Here is a 25,401-nt window from a genome sequence, read left to right as displayed (position 1 = left end):
GGCGAAGCGGACCGTAAGAACTGTGATCAGTTGGCTGGGTAGCCCCGCAATTCCTCCGAGCCTACTGCAAGCGCTTTGAAGTAAATTTTACTAGCGGCCAAAACAGCAGCTGTAACACAGGGGGGATCAATATATATGAGAATGACAACCCACGCGAAAAGACTAATTTCACTATCAGAATGTGATTCATTCGGTCGATAACATCTGAAAAGCCACACGTATATAATTTTACCCCCATTCAAACCGGAAGTTAGCCTGCGTGGCCGGCAAAAGTCAAGTGGACACTGTAGCGCTGTCGCCAACTAGCGTATTGACGGTGTAATTGCAGAAGGACTTGGATACCGACGTACAAGTATAAATGCACGGCTACATGCGTAGCTTACGCCGTTGACCCGACGCAGACGTATCAATCACCCTAAACCCTGCATTCATTTGATGTTGGAATAATTGGAAAAAATTGTTCCCATCTGGGAAAATTCACTTGAATGTCCCCTCAAGTCGGAGCAATAACAACAACTCTGCTAAAATATGTAATGTAATGTTATAACCGTTAGTTGCTGTCCACGTAGAGTGACCTAGATTAGTTATTTCTTAGATAATAAGTAAAGCTTATTGTAGTTGTTTTAGGGAACGTAGCCTACTGGTGCAGCAGCAAATCTGGGCTCACTAAGCTTCAAGCTGTTTCAGCATACTTGAATAGCAACATCACATACATACAAAATATACAAAAACGTCCGTGTTGTCCAGTGGACGGTGACAGCCGCAAAGATAAACATAGTCCAAAGTAATCAAAGAATAATTTGAAGGAAGAATTTAATGACAATGGCCTACTATCCCAGAGCTAAAACAAGTCAAAGAGACGGTGAGAAAATGTTCAGAGAAATGACAACATAGAGGAGAAAGTGAAGGAGAGGTGGCAGAGGAGATGCATAGAGGCCTTATGTAGGTGAAGGGGTAAGGGAGTCCTGTCTCTTTAAGAAGACCCCCTCCCAACCCCCTCCTTCCCCTCCTCCCCATCTTTCTGATTGTTTCTTCTCTTTGGTTCAAACCATCTGTCCTCCTCTCTCTCTTTCTCTCTCTCCCCCTCTCTCCCTCTCCCTCCCTCTCTCCATCTCTTACTCTCTGTGTCTCTTGCTCTTGTTTCTGCTCCCTCATTCTGGCTGTCCCTTGCTCTTTTGCTCACTAAAATTAAATTGTACACACACACCACATCTGGGTACATGCATGCCACACCGGCAAATACATGAGGAGCAATAAGCAGTGAGGGGGAAGAAGGAAGGACTAAGAAATCAAGAGAGAAAGAAATGAGGAGGGGAGGTTGTTGGGGGGATTGGGGCCCAGGGGTCGGGTGTGTGTGTGTGTGTGTGTGTGTGTGTGTGTGTGTGTGTGTTGAGAGAGAATGTGGGCATGCACATGAGAGCGAGCCTCTCTGCAGCCCTGCTCTGGTCATCATCCATAGTCATATCACATCAGTGTGTGTGTGTGTGTACGTGTGAAAAGGATCCAATCTTTGAAGCATCTTGTTCAGTCAACCCTAGATTTCAGCTTTCCTCACCAAAGTGCCTTCTAGTTTTGGACCAGACTTTGGTTTTATCAGAGTGGGAGTCATGTGATTCAGATATGAATCTGCTTGTGTCAGTTCATGATCAAATAGAAAGGTCTGTTCCGTTTCTTGCAAAATAGAGTTTCTGGAGCTATTGAAACCTTTCAAATTAAAATGCTTGAAATCACAAAATTCCTGTTTTATAAAGAAAAAACTCATCTCCTTTTATTTCAAGGATTTCAAGAGAATAACTATCGTTTTCAAAAGAACATTACTAAATATTTAATCAAACCACATCTACAGTGTACAAAGCTGTATCATTTTTTAACCATGTCTTGAAATAATTATAATTCACTTTATAATATATATATATATATATATATATATATATTACACAACATCCCCATGTATTTCCTCTCTTATCAGCAACATTTTTTTAAGGCTTAAATTTGGCATTATCTTTCATTTATATTATTCTTGACTGATGTGTCAGTCAAATTCATTTTATGTTAAGGAAAGTGTGAATAACTGCTTTTCCCCCTAAAACAATATGTAATGTGCTAATTATGTCAGAATGAATACTCCACCCACATACCCATAAAGCAGTCACCTAATCTCAAGACGTTTTCACTTAACTGTTCAAAAGCAGGGGTAAATAGGGGTGAAATGATAGTGGCTTGACAGTTGTACAGTAAATTAAACACAGGCACAACCACATAAAATCCAAAATAATTTGATCTAAACTTTATTTCAGAAATATTGAGCAAATATTTAAGCACATGTCAGGTAGCAATTTTGTGAAAAAGTGCTGTTAGATGAGATAAGAAAAGAATCACTCACTCTACTCATTTTTTGCTGTACATGCATTGAGTAAATATAAATAGTTAGTGTTCATAATTGTATTTTTGGAGACTGTGTTGGGGAAACACAAGTAAAACTGTAATGAAAGTCCACTTGTGGTTAACAATGACTTTCATCTGCAAATCTCTTACTGTACAGATACTTTTCCTCGTTTTATTATCATATTACTCTATTTTATTTTATTTGTTTTTGCACTAAATGTAAATTGTTACCAAGCTTCATTGTATTCTTGAAGACAGGGATTGGATGAAAAATGAGCAGGAAGCAGTCAAAAGTATGAACCAATCGGATAACAGTTAGGAAGAAGCATTTTGATTGGATGGGACAATGAGATTGCTGTAAAATCAGTGAGGAGGTGTTTGCATTGGTTGGAATTTTTATTTCAAACTACGGGAACGACGTGTTTTCAAGAAGATTTAAAAGTAACTAATCTTGATTGTGTCAATGGCAGAGAAAATATTTCACAGCGGCTGTCAGACTGTTCCTGGTCAAGGAGGAGTTGGATTGCTCATTTCACTTGATCCTCCTCGTCTTTGCTGGCACGTTTCAGCAAAAAAAAAATCCAGACCCAGACTCAGAGGCCCTTTTCATCTTGTGGAATCTGTTTACACAGAAGACATTTAGAAAAGGATGAACTTAAGTTCAACAAGCTACACACACATAATTCAAATCATTTGTTAAGAACGCTGAGTAGAAATATGCAAACAAAAGGATTATTTTTTATTAGGTTGCATGAATGTTGAGTGACTATTTTGTTGAGCCAACGTTTTAGAGTACCGTGTTTTAGAAGAATGAAGAATGAATCATGGTCATGTATTTACATATTTTTTTTATAGTTTAAGTTTTAAACAGCCTTGGGTCTTAAGACTCATCCAACACATCCCTCTCAGCAAGCAGTACAAACTGGCTAAAAAAAGTATTTGTTTTTTTTGTGTTTTGAACAAAATAAAAGCAACTTAACGGCAGACCTTTTTTAATCAAAGTAGATGTTTGAATTTATATACATAAATAGTGGAAACAGTTGCCTTCCTTCCTTCCTCAAAGTTTGGATTTTCTGTTAAAAAAGGGTTTTCGTATAGAAAAGGTAATAGTGACATAGAACTATTTATTTACAACTCAGTCTCAGTTTCAAGTAGTTCTACCCGTTCCTTTCTGTTGATGGAGGAGGAAAAACTGAGCTGATTGCAGGCATTTTCCTTCAGCACTTCCACTTCTGCGTGTGTTTTTCAAGAACAACAGGCCTCTTGTATAAACTGTCACACAAGAGGACAAAGCTACACTTTTAGTCGCACTTTCTGGACTTGTATTTAGTGTGTTTAACTCAAAGAAATCTTTCGAAACCATGGAGAAATATATATTGTTTGCTTTTGGATAAAACTTTTATGCCTGCAATTTTTATGGGGTTATTTTTTTTTTTTTTTTCAATGTAGAACCCATGAGCTTGGCTTCAAACGCCATTCTGCCTTTTTAAAAGAATTGTTAACCTTGTTTGGTAAATGTTTAGATAAAATAGGCTTTCCTTTATTGTTTAAAAATTTGGAGATTTAGGGAAACTACAAGAATTATTCTTATACATGTTTCCCGGAGGGCATGGACTTCAAGGTGTGTGTGGAGGGGGGAGGGACCTGAATTCTTGACATTTTTTCAGCAGTAATAAGAGAGAAACTGGAGGTTAAGGAGCCTGTAAAGAATCGGTTCTTCTGATTGGCCAGGAAGCTGACCATGCTGGGATCTAATTGGCTGGGAGAAATTCGCATATGGAACTTCCTGCCCCATCCTCTACTGGTTCCTCACGTGTGTGTGCGTGTGCGTGTGCGTGTGCGTGCGCGAGTGAACAGTTGAGTGTCTAACTGTCAGCCTTGCAGCAGTTTGTCTGTTTGAACTAGACTTGTCTTTGTTTATTTTTCCTCTTGTGGTCTCGATCTATTTATTTTCAGGGGGATATTTGTTCCTCCACTCACTACTGATGACACCAACCTGATCAAAAATTCAACAAAAACAAGCCCCAAAATGCTTTCCAACAGTTGCAACAAATTTTTCTGCTAATACATCTAGGAATACATTGTGTTTAACATGAGCTGAAGATGAAAAGTGTGTGTTTAAACAGTTTTAGAAAACAAGTGCATTTCTCAGTTTGAACACATTTGTGATGGCTTTAGAACCACAACATTTTGGCGTTGTTCGACCAAACCAAGCAAAACAAACAAAGTAAATAAATTGAATGCACTAAAATAAAGAATAATAAAATGGCCTTGCCTTCCATGAGTCTATAAACATAATAATAAATATTGTATATTTCTGTGTTTTGCACTTACTCTAAAAATTGTATCTGCTTCGTCTCAGAGAGGTAATGCTGTAGTTAAACACACCACTTAAAATGAAATTAAGCAAGCATATATTTAGACATTGCAAATCAATCAAAGAACACTGCTGTGTAACTGACTGTTGCAGCGTCTTATATTAGAATGGTAAAATTATTCTTTGCAACCTGTGAATCAAAATGTAAATTTAAAAAGGTACAACAGTGATTAAACATCGCACTGATATCCTCATTTTAGTCCCTTCTGTGGGTCAAGCTGCAAAAATGATGCATCCTAAAATTCCCATAATGCAACTCAATAGAGTCTTTTGTTAGACCGTTCTTGCCTGGTAACGGTCCACGTCTTTCAAACTCCGCTTTTTGTTAAAAATGTGAAGTCCTGTCCTCGACATCCCCAGCCAAACAAAATCATTGTACCTTACAAACACACAAAGGAAGCGCTACCAAGTCACGAGACTGTAACTATACTAATATTCTGAAAAGAAATAAGCACAAACAGAAACATGAACACAGTCAAAAGTCAACAGGCTTCTCCATTCTGCTTTGCCTGCGGGAACTGTCAGCCTGTGAAATATAGCATTTGCTGTTGCTTTGAAGCCTGAAAATCCGTTTTGAGTGAATCTGTGATTACACCACTCCTGCAGGACATGAAGACATCTATTTATTTTATTTTAGTTTGTTCAAGAAATGCAGTTTCTTACAGTGATGGGCAAAGCTGTTCTTTTCACTGTACCAAATCATTAGAATGAGTTCAACATTGTTCACCACAGTCCTTATAGCTGTCCTCTTTTCAAAACAATAAGTGTGTGTGTGTGTGTGTGTGTGTGTGTGTGTGCTCAATAACGTCACATAGCCTACGCGTATAATATCTAAATGTCATTTATCTGGATTGCAGTCAATGACCAATGTTGTTGGGTTATTGCAGCTAAATGTTAGCAACCTGAATCAGCTGTGTATTTGCTGTCTTGAATACACCCCACTCAGGCGAACAAATGAGTGAGTACGTCGCTGCACCTTCACTCGCAACTGACCTTATCATAAGTGAACTCACTGTGAACATGGATCGTCTCAGGAAGTGATTCTGAGTGCGTCCTCCTTTTTGAATGAAACGTTCACCAACGACACAGCACTGGTTTCTCACGCTCCTCTCCATATTTTTATTTTTTTTTAGATCACTTGTAGTGATCTCCTGCTTGATAACTGCTTTGTTCAGACCACACTGCAGGATCATGAGTTTTAAAATGACAATACTTTTACACATTTTTTTTTAAATGTGTAAAAGAATATTATGTCCCAATAAACAGCCTCAAAAATGAACCAAAATGCTTAGCTTTTATTGTATTTTTAGATCAAAACCCTGCCTCCATAACTGAGAGTGTTATCTCTTACGACTTTAAGTAAATTATATTTAATTTTCAGTGTGGTGAACAAGCAGCACGACAACAAAGGAGTCAACCACATCCCACGTTCAGGGATTTACACAAAAAACAAAACAGCCAAGCTTTTTATAGCAAAGCAATACGATTAGCAAAGTAATCAGCCCCTAAATGGATGTCTACAATATGTTTCACTGGCCTAGAGAAATATTTACATATGGTACACTTATAGAGTGTATGCACACCTATATGCATAGACATACATATATATGCAAATGCCTCTGGCCATTCTCTATAAATAAGACAGACATGGTTGCCACATTTTATCAAAGTTTGCAGAGCTGAGAGAAACATGTAACAAGTTGGTGATCTCTGCCAGCCAGGTCTTAAAAGAAGACTGTTAACCCTTTTGGAGAAAAGTTAAAGTTAAGATATTCCTTTTTACAGTATCCACATCACATTGTATTGTCTTTTGTTTCAAGTGGGATAGATAACTGAATATTATCATATATTATACCGATGATAGATGTGTGGTAGATGTAGCTAGGGTTTGGATCTGATGTAATATCAGTTATATACTTTAGAAAAGCACTTAATATCTGATCAGAAACACCACGTCATCAAAATACCACTTTATCATGACTTTAAGTCTGTTTGAATGTTCTATAAGAAAACATGTCCCAAAACAGACATCCAAATGTGTGTTTGTAGTATGTTTTTTTATTTTTTTTATTTATTTTTTTTACTCCGTGACGGACAGCAAACATCGAACGTGGTATGTGCTTCGGTACGGAAGAATGAATCGGTAAGATCTATTTTAGTTTGAAAAGGTGAAAAAATGAATAGTTCACGTACAGGTTTTTATATTGTATAGCTTAACAGGTGTCGTTGGAAGTCAGTACATTGAGGGATGTTTTGACAGGGGTTTAAAGGGTTACTGTAGCGATTTTACTATTGTACTTTTTATACTATGAAGATCCTGTCTGCTTGTTGAAGTGTTCTTGAGCAAGACACTGAGGCCCACATTGCTCTCAATGTGTGTATGTAGGAGAAAAAAATGTCTTAATGTCAAATAAATGTAATGTAGCGGGAGGTAACTTGGGTCCATGCACAAAAAAATTCTTTGACAGACTGGATGCTCTATATTTAGACAGAATGATGCGTTTTGTAGTTCAAAATGGACGTGTAGCATTTTGAGCTCCGGCGTGGACGCCTGTGTTTTCAGATGACTCACTGACTGAGTCTGTCTGCTCCAACATGGTTTCAGTGTGACTGTCTGTCTGCTCCCCGTCTCCAGCATGTGAGAGTCTGTAGGAGCGCAAGGTTCATCAGCTTTAGATTTACAAGAAGGAACAGGAGAGCAAAATGTGTTATCCACTCTGAGAAAATAGATTTTATTAGTTGTTGTGGAAAGAATCTCTGGTAAGGTTTATCTGTAAAGACTGAGATAAAACATGGTTTACATGTATATTACCTGAGTTTATACCTGATAATCTTCATTCTTTACATAATAACGGCATGCAGTATCCGTTCTAAGACACTTCAGTCCCGGTAAATGTGTGGCTCTCAGGAGTTACAGTGTCCGTCCCTGGAATCAAAGTACAATGCATTCAGAATTGACATACAACAGCCAAAGGGAAAGTTATCCGTTCTACACCCACAGGTGCAGGAAGTAGACCAGAATGCAGTGCTGCAAGACGTGTGTGCTACATACAAGGAGTTAGCATTTTTCTGAGGTGCTCTCTAGCCAGCATCTTCAGGAGTACAATAGACAGGTTGTTTACCCCTGTTTGTGCTTACAGGAAGTTGTCTTCTTAAATACAGTTTTGTTTGTTGAAAGCCCTGTTGTCCCAGTCCACACTAAAAAGCATTTTTCAGATTTATCCACTTTGGAGGGAGCAGTTTTTGAAAAACTGCACGTGAAAAATGCTAGATTAGTGTTGAGAGGGGGCCAAAATATATGTTTTTCCTGTTCTTCTACAAATGGAAAGTTGAATTTATAAGCAATAAAACGCACCAAGATACTGCAGCTACATTCTTACTGGGCCTGGTATGAACAGAGCTTATGGCGGCTCATGTCATGCCACCATATGGTGGCTGTATAAAATACTTTACTCCTTTACTAGTGGACTTTATGTCTCTACTGTTACAACAGGTTAGCAATTTAGCTGAGCGCTAAACTGCTGTATAGCATTTAGCTGCGTAAAGCAGCTGTAATTGTGTTACGGGAAAATTTAGCTGCTAGTACCTTCAACTAAGTCCGGTTGCCCTTGACTTTAACCTTCTTTGGATAACTATGATCTGGATGACTGAGAACCTTCACAGACGTTACAAAAATTGTTGCCTACAACCATCCTTACTCCACCATCAGAACTCAGCGCTGTGAGATGATTTGACGAAGAGTGTGTGTGATGCATACTGAGGCTCTTAGCGTGGACGTAGTCAAGGAGGAAGCTTAAAATTGGTTCTCGTAGGTGGTTGATTTGAGCAGCCATATTTCTTTCACAATGTGAATAGCTGCTTTAATGGTGATTCTCTTTCGCCCCATGACAGGCAGTGCAACAGCGCCGGGCCCTTCTCTTTTCAGCTCATTGTTTGCTCTCTCACAACTTCCCTCCCATGAGTCTCCCCTCTCTCCTTCTCTTCCTACACTGGGATTCTCAAAGAGTTAAAATGGAGGCAATGTCTGACGGTCACATGTCTGACACACAGGCATGTGCCACGGCTGCGCGCACACATAAGCACACATGCAGACATACAGGACATGAGCTGCAGAGGGTGGAAGCCGAGGGAAAGGGAGCGAAGAAGGGGCGAGAGACGGAGTGAGGAGTCCCCTCCCCCAGTGCTGTAATGTGCTATACCTCCCTCTTCCCTCCTACACAAACTCCTTCAGTCCTCCCCCTCTGAAGTGGGTGTGTGCAAGCCGGGGGTGTGCCATATCACATCCACTGCACTCGCTCACGTGGTCTGGAGGTATGTGTGTGTGTGTGTGTGTGTGTGTGTGTGTGGAGGGGGGTGTAGCAGTAGTTGGACATTGTGATAGCGGGTGGGAGCCTTTGAGAAAATACTGTGCGTGGGGGACAGTATGATGGGCTCACTTAGAACAAGTCCTTTCATTTTCATCTCGTCTTACAGTAGGATTCATTATTTTGGGAGGGAAAGAATCAAACGCCACCTACTCTGACAAGATGATTGACAGCTACCATAAATGTATTTTTAGGCCACCAGGGAACTAAAGTCCCCAACTGACAATTTGACATTTGATATTTTAGCATTACTGAGTATTGAAGCTCAAGAAATGACTCGGAGGAGATTTTAACAAAGAGACGTGAGTTAATCTTCAGTGTGTTGGTACTGAGCTAGCAGGGAGAAAGGTGAACGCCACCCTCAGTTTAGATGGTGCCACCCCTGCTCCTCTCATCGTCTCAGACCCACTTGCTGCTGAAAATAGCATTTCCTGCGGCAGGTTTTAAATGTCGCTGATGAGGGGGGGAAAAAAATCACTTTAGTGCAGTTTTTTAGGACTTTATTTCTTTGTTCTTGTTTTAGTTGAAAGATGAGAGATTTTTGAATTTTCTCTTACAACATGGCATTGCACCCTAGTGCTGCTTAGGGCCACATGACTACCAAAGTTCCCCAAAACAAAGAAATTATACATGTGAAGTTTACTTTTCATTTGACTAAATAAATGTTTTTTCACAAAGTTCATTTATTTTCTATCTATTTTAGCTATTTTAATTGTAATTTTTCTACATATTTGCTCATTTCATGGTTGATTTTTAAAACTGTTGATAGAGATATTTTTGAACAACTTGTACAGTTTCTCGTGTTACTTTTTAAGTACACCTCACCCGCAATACCTCTAGTTGTTTGTTAGAGTTGTTGTCAGAGTCACTGTATTAAACTTCTGAAGTTACAGCTTGTTGCTTTGATTTTCACAGTTTACTTTTCATGCAGAAATAAGTGAAGTAAACCTGTCCCATGCAAGTTAAGTCAACGTCATAATTAATTAAATCTGTACAGCAGATACAAAGGGAGCAATTATCTGACAATCGAATGCCAAGTCAGGTTTGTGCATACAGTAAAGTGTAATACAAAGAAAATTATTTTAAATTGAATATAAACTTTATGAAGTGTGTTTTGCTTCTTCTTCCTTCACTGTGATGTTTAAGCTTCACTGTGCAGAGTTTGTTACCACATTCAACTGCTGAAGTGGGAAACATTTCTCCATGTTCCCCTCACGTGAGAACAAGCATGCTTTGTGCCATCACACTGTTTAGTGCGTGTTTACAGGGTCTGAATTCCTTAATGAGGGAGAAGAAGTAGAAGTAATTCTGACAACTTGTTTGTGCAAACAAAAACACATCAGACACAAATTATTATTCAGTATTGTATGTCTTAAAACATGTCCGGACAGGGTTTTTAATACATATTTTTATTAATAAAATAATGTGGACAAAAATGGCAGAAGTTGCAAATTGCTAACTTTGCAAGCATGTAGCACCGACTTGCGCACTAAGGAAAAAGATAAATAAGCCAAATAAGATGTTTTTTGTACTAAAAGAAAATGAAATTAGATGTAAAAATTGTTTCCAGGTGGGTAAACAAATGCCAAACCCAATGTAAAGCTAATATTTCACAACAATTGAGCCAACTCCACCCACTGAGGAAAAGCGTTTAAACCTCTGGATATAGCTAGTAAGCTGGGTTAAGATTGTCTTTGTCAAGCAAGGGAATCATTTGTAGTTCCTTTCTAAGAGACTGTTGTGTGGCTGTATAAATGATCACACAGCATGTTTACAGGGACGCTGGCAAGGTGACTATCAAAATCTGCTAAAGGGCCCAAAAAGGTTTGGAGAGGCCCCTTTTGATTTCAACAATGTGTGGATACAAAAACAGGGGCTTTATGCTATTACACAATTATTTAATAACATTTTATGTTATATTGTGTTGTTGTAGTTATTATTATCGGTGTACTAACAGAAGCAGTAGTTATAATAGTAGAAGTAGTTGCAGTAGATGCAGTAATTAGATGAATATTTTTTTTATCTCTTATCATTTTTTAACTGGCCTGCCATGGTAAACGAACAGAACTGAAGAAGATGGCATTTTGTCAGTAATGTTGCAGTAACGTGGTTTTAAGAACAGTCACCAGAGTAGAGAGAGGAACACAGTGACTCAGTCGGCCCTCTGCTGTTCAAAGCAGCAAACTAGGGAATGAAATCCAAGGAAGCAAGGGGTGGGGGTGTGTGTGGAGAGACGGGCCCCTTTCCTTGCTGCGTTTCTATAGGTTGCTGTTGGTCCCTCCCTGTTCCTCCACCATTCAAAACAAAGTCCAGGCTTAAAACACACACACACACACACACACACACACACACACACACACACACACACACACACACACACACACACACACACACACACACACAGGCTCTCAATTAGACAAAGCAGGAACTCCCTCCTTTCCTCCCATCTTCCTCCTTCTCCCCCATTTTGTTTTTAAGAGGGGAGCAGGGGCTGGGCCCCCATCCAGGAACTATACATTCTTTATATAAAAAAAAAAAAAAAGAAAAGGGCGGGGGGATGCAAACCTTTTTTTTGGGGGGGGGGGGGGGGGGGGTCACACAAGCAGTTTGTCTTGTGTATGAAGAAATTACGGCTACTCTGCTGCAGTGTGTTATCTTTTTTAATGTCTGACTTCGAAAAGTCAATCAAGAAATTTAACAGAATCTTGCCCTTAAATAGTATTTTTTTTGACCAGCAGGAAATCTTTAAAGACTGTACAGGAAGGTATAAGTCAGTTAGAAAATTAGACTTTGTGGTTATAGCTTATGATTACAAATGAATTTGTTAAATGGAGTTATTTGTGAGGATTTATACAGTGCTCACTGCAGAATCTGGCTCTCTGTGAGCCATGGGACTTTATTTATTGCAGAAAAGTAAACCTCACATCAGTAAGTGAACTGTACATGCAAAGGCTGAAGTTAAACGAATGGCTGTTTAAAATGATTTAAAACTTCATTAAATGTCAATTTTATTTCTCATTCTGAAATGCAAGATATTATTCCTGCATATTTGTTGAAATCTGTCTTTAAACCTCTTAAATGTAGTGCATGACTCTCAGCTTTGACCCCATCACAGGGGGCACAGTCAGCTGCCGTGATAAAAATAAATTCTGCAGACAAATGAGCTTTTCCCCTACCCTTTTTTTCTTAGTTTCTTGCAGCTTCTTAAACATTAAAGGATGAATGGTAAAAGACTGAAGTAAGAATTCAAATGTAATTAGAATATGTTATGCATGTTTAACACATCAAAAATACATATGATTACATTGTTACAAGTCATTACTGTTCTCTTAGTAAAGGTCTTCATACTCCTTTAAGTTTTGTTTTGGTATTTCTACAAATGTGTCTGTCAGAAAACCTTAAATGTATTTATGAATATTCTTTTCATTTTGTGAATATTTATTTATGATTCATTGTCAGCTCTACATGCTACTCAGGCCCTGAAATTACTTGGGTGTTAACTAAAATCTATCAGTTATGACAACCCTATTGTTAACATTTGAAATGGTTCATTTAAAACAACCATATCAGAAAAACAGAATTTTTCTTTCAATACATCTCAAATCCTCTCATAAAGGAAGTCAACTTTCTTTCAGTTGTCATCATTTTTTTGTATTTACTGATTTATGCTGGGTGTCCTATTATTGTTTATGATATTGGGTTAATCAAACAATTGCAACATATAAAGCAGTTGAATTACATCAGAAATAAGCTGTTGGTGTCCTGAAATTCAAGTGTGTGGGGTAATGAATTATGTTATAACTTCACTGCACAATTAAAATGAGTTTTTTGTTATTCAGTTATTATTTATGTTTGTTTTTATGTTTTGCTTTTCTGTAAGACTTCATTGTTTTGCTTGAGAAATATGTTTCTTCTTGTCATTCTTGCTTTATGCTGAGCTTTAGCATTTTCTTTTCTTGTAATACATTTTATTTTCCAAAAGAAACCCACCTAACTGTTACTTTAGTTTGTTTAAAAAAAATTATACTGCAAGACAGGGAAGATTTTTTTTGATGTTGATTGGAAATATCTGGCATGGTATTTGTAAAATACTGTTCATCCAATCTGAATCACTGATATTTACCTCAGGACTCTAATATCCTTCAAAAGATAAATCTATTTCCTTTTTTCAAACGCATTAATGACATGTTCAGAATCTCATTTAGGAAAAGATCTTATTGATTTCATTTTGATACTGACATTTTCCTTGATGATTTATTAATTCTTACAGCAGGGAGTTGCATGTCTGGACTACTGTCTGACATAAGGCCATGCTGTTCACCCTGTTGCTTTAATTAAAAAAGTAGTTTTGACTTATTTAAAGGACAAACGCTTAGTCTTTCTTCAAATAATGTAGTCCTAAACCTGTCCTCTAATTTAAGATTCCAAATGATCAGGTTACACTGTGACATTGTTATTAAGCTATAAAACGTCAATTTCTGGTGTTTCCTAACAACTGAGGTTAAAACATGTTTTTAGAATAATTTGCAAGCTCCAAAGACTGCGCACTCCGGCAGCTTCGGGTTTAATTAAACGGCTCGTCGTTTTCAGTGTTAAACCCAAGTGTTCATAGGAACCTAATTTATTCTTTATCCCACAACCTTTACCGGCTTGTTACGGAAAGCGGCGCTTTTTAACAGGTAGCTCCGCTGCTTAAAGCAAGAGGAAAGCCTCTTGCTTTAAGCAGAATCGTATATTCTTCCCTCCTCGCTGCTACAGCACAACACCAAGACCTCCATGCTGTATTTCAGGCGTGAGCACTCATGGCACACATTCTATAGCCTCGTAACTCCCCCCTCCTCCTTCTCTTCCTCTCTCCCTCGCGGCGCGGCAGCCCCTCCCATCCCTCGCGCCGCTGTAGTAGCTCCCGAGTAGCTTTTACGCACTTTGTGAATGGAGAGGCGCGCTCGTGCCCCTCTGCTCTCCTCTACACATGCAGCGCGCGCGCGACAGAGAGAGAGAGAGAGAGAGGGGGAGACACCCGTGACCAGATAATTCCAGAGAATTCAACACGTTTTAAAACAAGTGGTGCTTGCTTCTGTGTTTGACATAGATTATAGATATTTGAAGGGTTTCTATTCGTGAAGGGTCTCAGGCTGTTTGGAGGTTGGAAATAACGCGCGCGCACACGGAGGGAGGTGTGTCTGTTATAACGGCGTGCCTGCCCAGTAGACTGCAGCTGCGGAGAGCAATTGTGTGGCCTTGAATAGTAATTCAATCTATAGAAATGCACATGAATAAATATAGATATCCCTCTCTATATATACAGCTATCCATCCATATGTCTCCCTGCCAAACAGTGTGGAATCATAAGGGCCACAGCATGAGTGTGCTGTTGTTGAGTGAGGCGACCCCACAGCCCAACACACACGCCTGCATGATCCCATGTTCGTGTAATGGCGCATGTGGTCTGATCGCCCTCCTCCTCTCGTGTGCTGTATGTGCTCTGTTCCGGTGAATTCTCAGCCCTCATGTGACTGCGCGCTCATCGTAGTAAATGGGCGTTGGTCAAGATGGCCGCCTACTGCCTCTCACATGTAGGCTGTGTGTGAGGAAGAGGGGGGGGGGCGTTTTGATTGTTTTGTCCACACTTGTGTTCGTGCAGTGATCTCACTGTAAACACATCACATATGGAAAGAGCCTATAGTTTGTTAGCCGTCATCAAACCGACAAGGGAAACCTGTAATTGAAACTGTTTCTCTTCCTCCGGCTCTCTGCGTGGGGGTTTATCAGCAAAGAGTGTGTCACAGTCACATTTAAAGAAAATATGAATCCTGAAGGCGTACGGCGTATTTCAGACGATAAAGGCATACAAACGAGTCACCGGCCTGTAGGTACTGAGCGGATTCAACAGCTTCGTTATTCACCTTTAGTTCATCGATCACAGCGTGCGCTGTTCCTTAAACTCCGTATTGCAACAATGTTGCGGAAAGCTCTCCATTATCCGCTCCGTCTTACACCGCACACCCACACCTCCTCTCACATCCTGGCATCCTTTTACAGAAGTGAAATGACATCTTAGCAACTCTAAATTGTATTAAAGTCAACTTTGCAAAATCAAGGCACATGCTGTAACCGCACGCATTAACGCCACAGTGAAAAGCTCTGTTGTATGGAGAAATGTTGGCTGAACATGTCTCGGCTGTTCTTTAAAAGCCAACAACAGAAAGCCACAAGTCGTCAGACTACTTTAAACAAACAGAATTATTTATTCCTGAGTTTCCACAAGTTCCGTTCTAACATGACAACCTCAGCCTATAGTGTCATCACACTGCCTTCGTGTGGGCCTGCTGCCCCCCCCTCCCCAGCAGCAGCACCTAACATGAAATGGCTATAGACATCACAAAATGGCGAGCGGAGAGGGAGGGGAGGAGGCGCAACACAGCGAGGCAAGAGCTGGTGAAGCTGGTGAACACCTCACTAACAGCTCCTTCAGTTAATAGACTTCAATTAGAAGATCCAGCATATAGCCCATACAATCCATCATTTCATAGATTATGGTTAGTGAGATTTTGTCCTAATCTCCTGTCACCGAGGGTTCCATGCCGGCGCAGGCCTAGGAGCTGCACCCGCTGAATAAGATCTGGTCTTCTTCTAATTCATACGCCACGGAAACAGACAGGGAGACGGATGTTGTATTATTTGTTATTAAATGGACAAAAATCGCTGATCGATTTCATAACGGCCGAGGCTGAGTCAGTTCCACCTTCTCAAAATGGAGATCCTCGCCTCTCCAAAATGGAAGCTTGCCGCAGGAGTTGCAGGCGGGGTCGGAGTGGAGAACAGAGCCTGAACTTTGACCCACACTGTTGCAACCCCCTCTCCTCTTTTACCCTAAATGAATTCCAGAAGTGAGGCCTCTCCCTCTCTCTAACCTCTCGCCCAGCCTATGTTAAACCTTAAAAATACCGTCAACCTCTCTCATATTGTGCTGCAGTAGACTAAAGGGATTTTATTTAAATAACGAAGTTGCATAAAGTGAGACACAAAACAAGAGTCTATATGCTCTCTACATGTTTCTACCTCTGTATGTTGCTAAAGAGTACAAACACACAAGTAGCAGTCATCCCTATCATGTTTTTTCTTTTTTTAGAAAGTATTAATATTTTTCCTAGAAGCTGGTAGGATACTTAAGGCTGATGTGACTGGTGGGAGCATCAACAATAATGATCATTATTATGGATTATTATATAATAATCTTGAATATGACACACAGAAATACACTTTTCAAAGGGTATTTTTAGTTTTTCAGTTTATATGATAACCAGGTGAAAAGAAAGTAATCATATAGGGAAGGTAATACAGTGAGAATAAGTTAGTGGAAGTATAGAATACATAGGGGAAGGATATTCATGAGACACACACACACACACACATAAATATTGTATACTTCAGTGCCGTTGCATATAGCCTCCAAGCTGTCAGCCCATTCCACAATGCTCATGGTGGCATCATTATTAAATTTTGATCGGACAAGATTCACCCTTAAGTAGGCTGTAGTGGACCAATGAGATCGCAGCAAGATGACCTTTCCCCTATAAATCTGGGCCAATCAGGAAGTGATGCTGGCTATGGGTCATCCCTCCCTCTGTTTGTCTGTCTCTATACTCTGTTATGTTTTCCACTTTTGCAGAAAATTAAGAAGGGATGTAAAAGCATGATTGGCGTTTAATACTTGGTGGAGGTGTTGGGGGAGTTGTCTCAGTTTTGAGGAGACTGTGCAGGAGCTGAGTGAGTTATGATCATGGCTGTCCAAGTGAATATAGCAGAGCTCTGATTGGCTGATGGTGGAAGGGAACATGGTCCAGATGTCAGGGAATGGTACCGCCCCTGAGGGTGGTCAGAAACCTCCCCATGCAGTGACTTCTTTTTACTCTTGACGTTTACTGGCTGTGACATCAGCTGACAGACATCACTAATCCATAGAGAGCAATGCAGTAGTTCTCTCCTCTGTGTGATTCACTGTGGATTTGCACTTTAAAACACGCTTGCCTTTCCCCCCTCACAGTTCTTTTTCACAGTTGTGCATTTGCACATATTTACATCCCAATACATACTCTCCGTTGACTGACATGCTCCGCTCAGATAGCCAGCATCACATCTGTCCTCCAGCATCCAGCGTCTCCCACAACCTCCCCTTACTTGATTTCTTCCTCCCTCCTTCCTCCACCTTCCTGTGCTGTCTATTTAAAGCTCTCATAGTGTTACATCCACTGGAACTTTCTCTCCAGCCTTGAGCATCATGGGAAGGCTTTGAGGAAAAAAAGAAAAACTCAAGGAGCGGGAATGAAGCGGAGGGAAGACAGAAGGGAAACTGGAGAGACACAGAAAGGGGTAGGACGACAGGCAGGAGGAGGAGGCAACAGAGAAACAGAGTCAAAGTTACAAGAACACAGTTGGACACAGATTCTTGGCAAATAAAAAAATGTGTTGGAGCTATTGCTTGAGCAACAGGGATGGACTCTTAGTTAGTTCATGTTTCCAATTTACTGTTGCGCAAATTAAAAAAATAAAACGGGTTTCCTTGAACTACTACGAGTGTTCAGGAAGGGACGCAGCAAGACCACCTAATACTAAAAATTTGTGGTGATTTGTGGTGTGTCACTGCGAGGTGTCCGAGGTAAATACATCAGGGTTTTCTTCTAAATGGGTGGATGAAAAGTGACTTAATGATGAACCAGACTTTTGACAGAGGTCTAGCACCTGTGCACCCTCATCCTGCAGCTTTTCTTTACCCGACCTCAACTCTCTGCTCTGCACCAGTAGTCATCCATGCAGTATCTAATTTATCTGCTGAAATGGCAATCTCAGCAGTCCAGGAACCACAGTGATGACGATGGTGGTGATTGTTGGAAGGGCCGGTGGGTGGAGCTCTGAAGGCATTTAGCTGACGGTAAGAAGTCGGTGGGATCACACGATAGTTTGAATTAGGCCGGTAACAAAGTTAGTATGCACGCTGGATGATGATGTTTGGTTGCCTCAACACACTTGTTCCTCACCATTAGCAATAAAAAATTCATCTGTGATTTTATGCTGGCTAGATCACTCTTATAAAATATTAACCCCCTGCACTTTTGTGCTCCTCTGGGCTGCAGCCAGTGTTTGCATCATTCTAGGGGACATTTGAGAGCAAGCTGCAATGGGGTAGGGGTGTTGTAATGGTAGCAAATAATGGCTATATTGTACACCCCTGTCTCTGTACAGTTGTTAGTACAAAAATCCAGTCACATAATTATCTTTCAGCTGCATCCTAAAAGGGAAATTATCACCATGTTGACATAGCTTTATTCACTTGCTTGTCGACAAATATGGCATTGAATTAGTCTGAATACATAAAAACAGGCACGTGATACAAGAGCGGTATCCGCAAGTGGAAAAAGCATCCTCGACCGGGAGCCTTTCTGCTCCGCGAGCACAAGTGCGGTCCTTCAAGCATGGGGCTGTGATACGCACTCACTCAAGCTTCCCTGTGAGCTTGCAACTGCTCAACTCCCGCTCGTCGACATCCACTAACCTTAACCCTAACAGGACAAATGTACGAGCTTGTGTTTCATTTGCTCTGTCAGATGCTTCTGTCCCCACCCCTTATTCAAACAGATTTCCACTGGTCGGGCCAATCACAAATGTTTATCTAATATTGGGTGAGTTTGATACGATGACTTGACATTGAGACAATTTTGTAAACAACCAGGTTGGCTGCCTCTGATGTGGAACGTTCTGTTGATCTGTTTATATTTGTGTTTGGTCATTCTAGAGAGGAGGATTATGGTCATTTGATACCTTATTTCTAAACATAGCCAGCGTTGTTCGGCACGGGCAAGTCAGAAGTGTTACTGAAGTTACTTGTGGTACCAGCGTTCTGTGAGGTTGACATGGCTGACCTTCAGTATGGTCAGGGATGCGTTATGTAACTCAAGTTGTCACCAACCTCCAAATGTGGCCTGAGTGATCAGGTTTGTGTTGGTAGATATTTGTGCAAACATTATCCTATTGATCCAGAGTTACTGACTATATCATGTCTGTACAATAAACACCCTCAACTTTAAACTGTGACCCACAGGGGAAATGTTACCATTCACAGAAGGTTGCCTTGAGATCGGGCAGAGCCAGGCTGGAGGCGCCTTTGACCATGCAGAGTTCTTTCACTTTGTTTATTGGGTCCGTTATGCCGATTTGTTTTAGTGCGGTCTGGAGGCGCTGTGGTTTATCATGTGTTTGTTGGTGAGGTCACTTGAGACCCTTGCAGACGGCAGCTAATGCTCGGTGCAGTGAAACTGCGGATAAAAGGCTTTGTGATGTATCGACAAGCACTTGTGTTGGAACAGTTTGTATGCGCTTTGTTTTCCTTTTACTGGGAGTGTTTGTGTCTGACAGTAAGGCTGTCCAGCTGGATCCTCTTCATGTCTGTTGACTTGAAGTGAACTCTGTGTGTGGATTCCTGTTGCCCTCTTCTCATGTCTTTGATTGTATGCAGCAGACTTTTACCTTATTTCACAATTCTTAATCAATAAAGCAATTATTAAAGTGAAAATAACGAAAAGCTACATTGTGAAAATTCTCCCGCTCATCCCCACTTTTTGTTGCACACAAAGGGCTTTCCAAATATGTCTCTTCAATAGGTTTGTATATTTACCTGCAGATTTAGCACATGAAAATAGTAATCAACACCTGCCATCTGGGTTGCATATGCTCTGTTAGAAAAGTTGTCAGTCAAACCTGTCACACATGCCTTTTTCTGGCAATGAAAAGTCCTTCTCACACACACACACACACACACACACACACACACACACACCATTTCATAGTCCTATTTGAACTTTGGATGACATTAAACTGTGTAGCTTTGAGCGGCATCATGCCCATGTTATTGTGTGTGTGCGTGTTATTATATGAATGTGTGGCTGTGTGTACTGCCCCACTAGACTGCTGGGAACAGTTTTCATTGACTTTTCAGCTCGTAATCTGTCTCTGTCTGACTTTCTCAGATTTAATCATCTTAAAACAAGCACTGCTAAACCATGCCGTAACACATGCACATGGTTTCCCAGAAACGTTCATGTTGGTACTGTACTCATTAAGCTACACAACACCAAGTGGACGGATGGAGATGTTTTATAGGAGAGCCCGTAAACCACAGCAAGCTGGTGCCAGTGCCATTCCTTGCATTCGTAGTGGGCGACATGATCAATAAGTCGCCAGAGGTCGTACAGTGCTGAGCGAACAGAAATACTCATCTTTTTATTGCCATTAGTTAGAACAAGAATAGAGTTTGTCGCTGTCCAGTGAAATCTCAAAATTTGGAGATTTACATGTTTTTATCTACACTGAAGGATTAGGATCTATATACATGTATGTGTGTGTGTATATATATTCGCATGTGAAAATATCCAAAACTGAACTGACCAAGACCTCCTGAAAGCAGTTAGTAAAGAACAACATCGCCTGCAGCATGGACGCCATGTTAATACCTGACAGCAGTTCTCAACTAAACAAAAAGGGGTCGGCATGTTAACACTGGGAAGGGGAAAGTTCTCGCTCGTCGGGTGTCATTGTGCAACAATCTGTGTCAGTGTCTTGTGTCAGTTACAGTTGCAGGTGCAATTAGTCTTACTGTATAACCTAATCTGGAAGTATAATTAGCAATTAACTCCACATCTCTATGTCACTGTAGTAATGAGTTTGTATCCCTCTGCAGATCATTAGGTAGAGGAGTGAATTTCTTAAAAGGAGTTGGGACCTGTTGGGGTTACCGCCCTGACAGTGGACATGACTAAACTTAGGGGCAGGTGTTGATGTAGAAGGACACACTTAAACTTGTTTGCCTTTACAGTACAAAGAGCTGGAAGGAAAGTTATGTAGATGTTGATTTCACTCTTAAAAAATCTTATGGATTCACATATTGTACTTTACTCTGTTGTATTTTTTGGCTATGAAAGTGTAGGACAACGCCTTCACACACACATACGCGACTCGCCGTGGTCCCAGGGCCCCCTCTGTCTGGTCTGAAGAGCTCTAACCTTTTGGCCTTCAACCCCTCCTAGAAAAGCCTAGCAAAGCCTCTCACTCCTCTTCCTCTCCTCCACCTCCTCCTTGAGGACCATGCTCTTTTCATTCTCTTGGCTTCTTTTCTTTTCCTCTCCTCTTTCTCTCTGGCCCTTTGTTCTGCTGGAGGTTGGAGCTGAGCATGGATTTAATGCCTTCACAGCTGAGGGAACCTCAACAGCTCCAGTTTTTACGTTCGACCTAAGACATTTTTAAGCTTCATTGACAATGTGTTTCCATCTTTGCATATCAACAATGCGTCAGGGATGAGGTTCTCAGAGAACATTTCTTTCTTGTTTCAGTGATGCTTTTGTACAATTATGTTATTCACTAACAATTCCATTCACCCGAATTGTCATTTTTCAAGTATATGTACAATTAAAGCTTGGAATTCACTCAACATATTGATAGTCACTTTTCCCATGAGGCATTATATACTACTAATACACCTGATGTTTATGATTGTAACAATGATATGTATGTTAATGAATGCAGTTATGTTCTTTGGAAATAGTGTATTATTATATTTTATGTGTTTATTCAGCATTTAGCTCAGGAGACCCAACAAGGCCGATCACGTCCATGTAGGTAAAAGGCAAAGATGTTTAAAATGAAAAGATAACGGATGAGTGAATGAACACGTAAGCAAATGTGAAGCACGTTGTTTTGTTGTCTGCCCGCCCGCCCATCCATCTTCTTTGCCCACCCATTCCTAACCTGTTGCCATGGTTTCAGCCAATGGGATAGGCTATGGGATGGCAGGAGGTGGCTGTAGGGGTCAAACAAGTTCACTGTTGGTGGCTTGATGGGGGTTGGGATGTGTGTGTTTGTGGGGGTGGACTGGGGCACTGGAGAGGATAATGTGGAGTTGATGTGTTAAGGTGGAACTTCGCATGGGTGTGAGTGTGTTGGGTGTCATGAAGGTTTTGATGTGTATGGTGGATGTTATGCATGTGGAGGGGTGGTGAAGAGCTCTGTTTTTATGCGTGTTTGCAGGTTGGAGGTGGAGTTAGTGATTATAGCTGAGTATTGATCGAGGATCAAAGGGCTTTTCCATGTTTTTGCGTGGGGGGTGTCAGGTATTCTAGTGCACAAAAGACTATTCATCTGTGCTGGAGCCTCCTGGGGGTTTGGGTGGGCTTTAATATGGGAGGTGGAGATGGGGGTTGGCGGTTGGTGGGTTTTACGGCCATTGATGCTCAGTTCGGTTGGGTGAGGGGTTGGATAAGGAGCAGTAAAGATGGTTATGGGTTGTAAAGATGGACTGCACTGTTTAATGTTTCTACATTTCAATACAATCAGTTTGGGTAAGAAGGCCAAAGGTCAAAGGTGCAGCACTAATGCAACGGATGGAAAAATAGTAGAGCGTAGAGATGGGTTTTAAGAACCATTACACATTGTCAGATTCTTGAGAATCATTTAGTTGCAGCTCTGTTCCAAGCACCCAGATGCACCTAAGGACAAGACACAGCCAAGAAAATATACACACATACAGGGTTACAGTGATGACAGCAAGCACGTATAACCAAATCTGCTCACAGAGACACACACACAAAAAAAGAAGATACAAACTGGCAAAAATACAGGATTAAATGCACTTTCCCTACCACATACAGGACTGCCACCCTTCTATTCAGCTGACTACCCTTCCCCCACTGTGTGTGTGGGTGGTAGAGAAGGAAGCCGCCCCATTACTTGCAGTTGATTCAGGCGCCGTCCACACTACTCCGTTTTTAGTTTAAAAACAGAGTTTTAAAACAAATACAAACTCTGTCCACACCAGTGTTTTAGCTGCGTATCAGAGTTGATCTCCGTCTATACTGTCTGAAAATGCTGAACATTGAGTGGCTGTTCAGGTACACGGGGCAAACATGAAGCAGATAGTCTATTCTGTAGTTACAGAAGATCTGGCGAAAGAATAAAGAAATATAGACAAAGAATTACACCAGATATATATATATTTTTTTTACATGGATCAATAACGAGCTGGGACTGTTACTGAATGTAACACGGGAGTGTGGCAGCAGAAAACAGACTGGGAGTCGTCGCAAAGTTAATACGGCGACATGCGCAGTACACGTGTAGGCTATAAGTGTTATTTGCACGGTAAAAAAATATTTTTATAAAAATACCAAGTCAAAAACTCTGCCAGCAGCATCGTGTTTCTGCTTTTTTCTGACTTATACGACCCAATCAGAGAGCCAAAAGTGAGTGTCTGCATCATTGTTTCTAAAGTCCTGTGTTTTTGCCCGTCTTCACTAAAATCTCGCCGTTTTAGTCTGGACGGGAGGAGCAAAGCTTGCAAGAGGTCTCTGTTTTAATAACCAAAACGGAGTAGTGTGGATGGGGCCTCAGTGATTTTTCGGGGCATAGCAGTTGGGGAGGTAGTTGTGTTGCTAGTAGAGACATAAATCTGTTGGAAATTGTGGGGCCCTCCTGTCCCCCCACCTATCAACAGAAATGTTCTGGTGGTCACGTCAGAATCAGTCAAGAACAAGATGTTTCCAGCAGTTTATTTAGGTCCAGAGAGATGGTAGCACCGATGGTGTAAGCACAGCAACTTGCTGGCATGCTGTTATTTGAGCAATGATGTGTATGGAGCTACAGTTTCAGACTGTGTGAATTATGGTGTCCAGGTCAAATGTGGCTGGACCTGTGTGTGTGTGTGTGTGTGTGTGTGTGTGTGTGAGCTCAACCAGTCGGAGTTGATAGATGGAGTGTTAGTGCACTGTTTTGATTTTGTTTTTGTATCAAAGGAAGTCACTTCAAACAGACTCTCTTCCTGTCACCACCTGTTTGTCTCGCACATCACGTTCGGGTGCCATTCAGTGGCCTCTTCTTCTTTTCACTTGCTCTCATCCCCGAACCCTCAGCCTAACACAGTCAGACCTGTCATCAGCGTCCAGTTTAAACACACACGCACACGTTTCGTCTTAATTATTTACATCACAAGGCGTATTTATTTATTTATCAAAAGTTTGAGACCCTTCTGTTACTGTTTACTGTCAGGTTTGTGTAACTTGCTAATATCCTCTCCTTTCTCTTTGTCTCCACAGGACCAGGAAACTGCAGATCAGAAACATTCCACCTCACCTGCAGTGGGAGGTCAGTTCCTCTATTATTTTTCTTGCTGGGATCATTTACACAGTAACATACTTTGACTTCGCGCTGCCAGCCACCTCAACACATCTCTCCCACCCACAACATAGTATTTTGTAAACTGAGTTTCTTCCGCTCAATGAGTGCAGACTCAAAACAAGAACAGCAAAAAGAAGCCTACATACTAGCGTCTGTGAATACAGTAAAGCTAAATAAAAGGCTCCAATGTGAGCTAAAACCCAACAGGTCAATTCTAACTTCTCCCCTGTCCATACCCAGCCACACCCAGGCTGTGGTAGGGGGGAGTAATGTTATCTTAGCCAATAACATTACGAGCCCAACAATGTGCAGCAAATCAGGTTTCCCCACTGGCAACTGAGGTTGTTTTTTTGCGTATTCACAAATAGTTCAGAAGGCCTTTTCTGACTATTCTGAGTAGTGTATGCATTTTATTAACCATTTTATTTTGGGTATATCATTTTTGGACATGTCACAAAAAAGAGCTGGGCTCGTTACAATGTTCTGGAGTGAGCTTTAAATGGCCGGTAAACATGATCAGAACTGCTTTTTGCGTTTTGACATCAGGGGCTGCATCTCACCATTTATGTTGCATTTATTCACACTTGTACATGCCGCTTTCTAGCTAGACCATTTGGAACAACACACACTTTTGTTGTCAAACGTGGTCAGGCAGCACCTTGTAAGCACTTTAATTTTCATTTAATACTGGCGTTGCTTCACTTTTCACACAGTTCTGAAATGATTAAAGTTCTTCCAAAAGCCACAAGTGTTCTTTTGGAATTAATTGGCCTGAGCAGCTTTAATGTGTAGTTTTGTAAAGAGTCTTAATCCCACTTAAGATAATCGAGAACAAAACAGCTTTCTGCACTGAGTTGTGAAAGTCAGACATCAGATGTTTAAGTGATAGTCAGAGTCTTCATGGCGGAATAAAGAAAGCAAGAAAAAGCCTTATGGAGGCTGACTTGCAGCACAAAGCACGAGTCCCCGCAGCATCAGTATCGGAATGGTGGCCAAAAATGTGAGATGTGCGGCCACGCACACCTGCACTGGGCGGTGTTTCTCTGTTGCAGGAAC

General features: G+C 40.9%; 1 protein-coding gene across 1 annotated transcript in view; it reads left to right on the top strand.

Moving 5' to 3' along the window:
- The window catches only part of igf2bp1 (insulin-like growth factor 2 mRNA binding protein 1), a 57,642-nt gene that overhangs the window by 12,273 nt on the left and 19,968 nt on the right, over window positions 1–25,401 (top strand). The window contains exon 3 of the mRNA XM_038692012.1: window positions 24,264–24,312. Within this exon, the coding sequence (XP_038547940.1) occupies window positions 24,264–24,312 (49 nt within the window). The remainder of the gene's footprint in view (window positions 1–24,263; window positions 24,313–25,401) is intronic.

The sequence above is a fragment of the Micropterus salmoides genome, unplaced genomic scaffold (assembly GCF_014851395.1).
Source record: "Micropterus salmoides isolate LMB-PRFRI ecotype aquatic unplaced genomic scaffold, ASM1485139v1 Ms_hic_scaffold_10, whole genome shotgun sequence".
NCBI classification, from domain to species: domain Eukaryota; kingdom Metazoa; phylum Chordata; class Actinopteri; order Centrarchiformes; family Centrarchidae; genus Micropterus; species Micropterus salmoides.
This window is presented reverse-complemented; position numbering and strand designations above follow the sequence as displayed.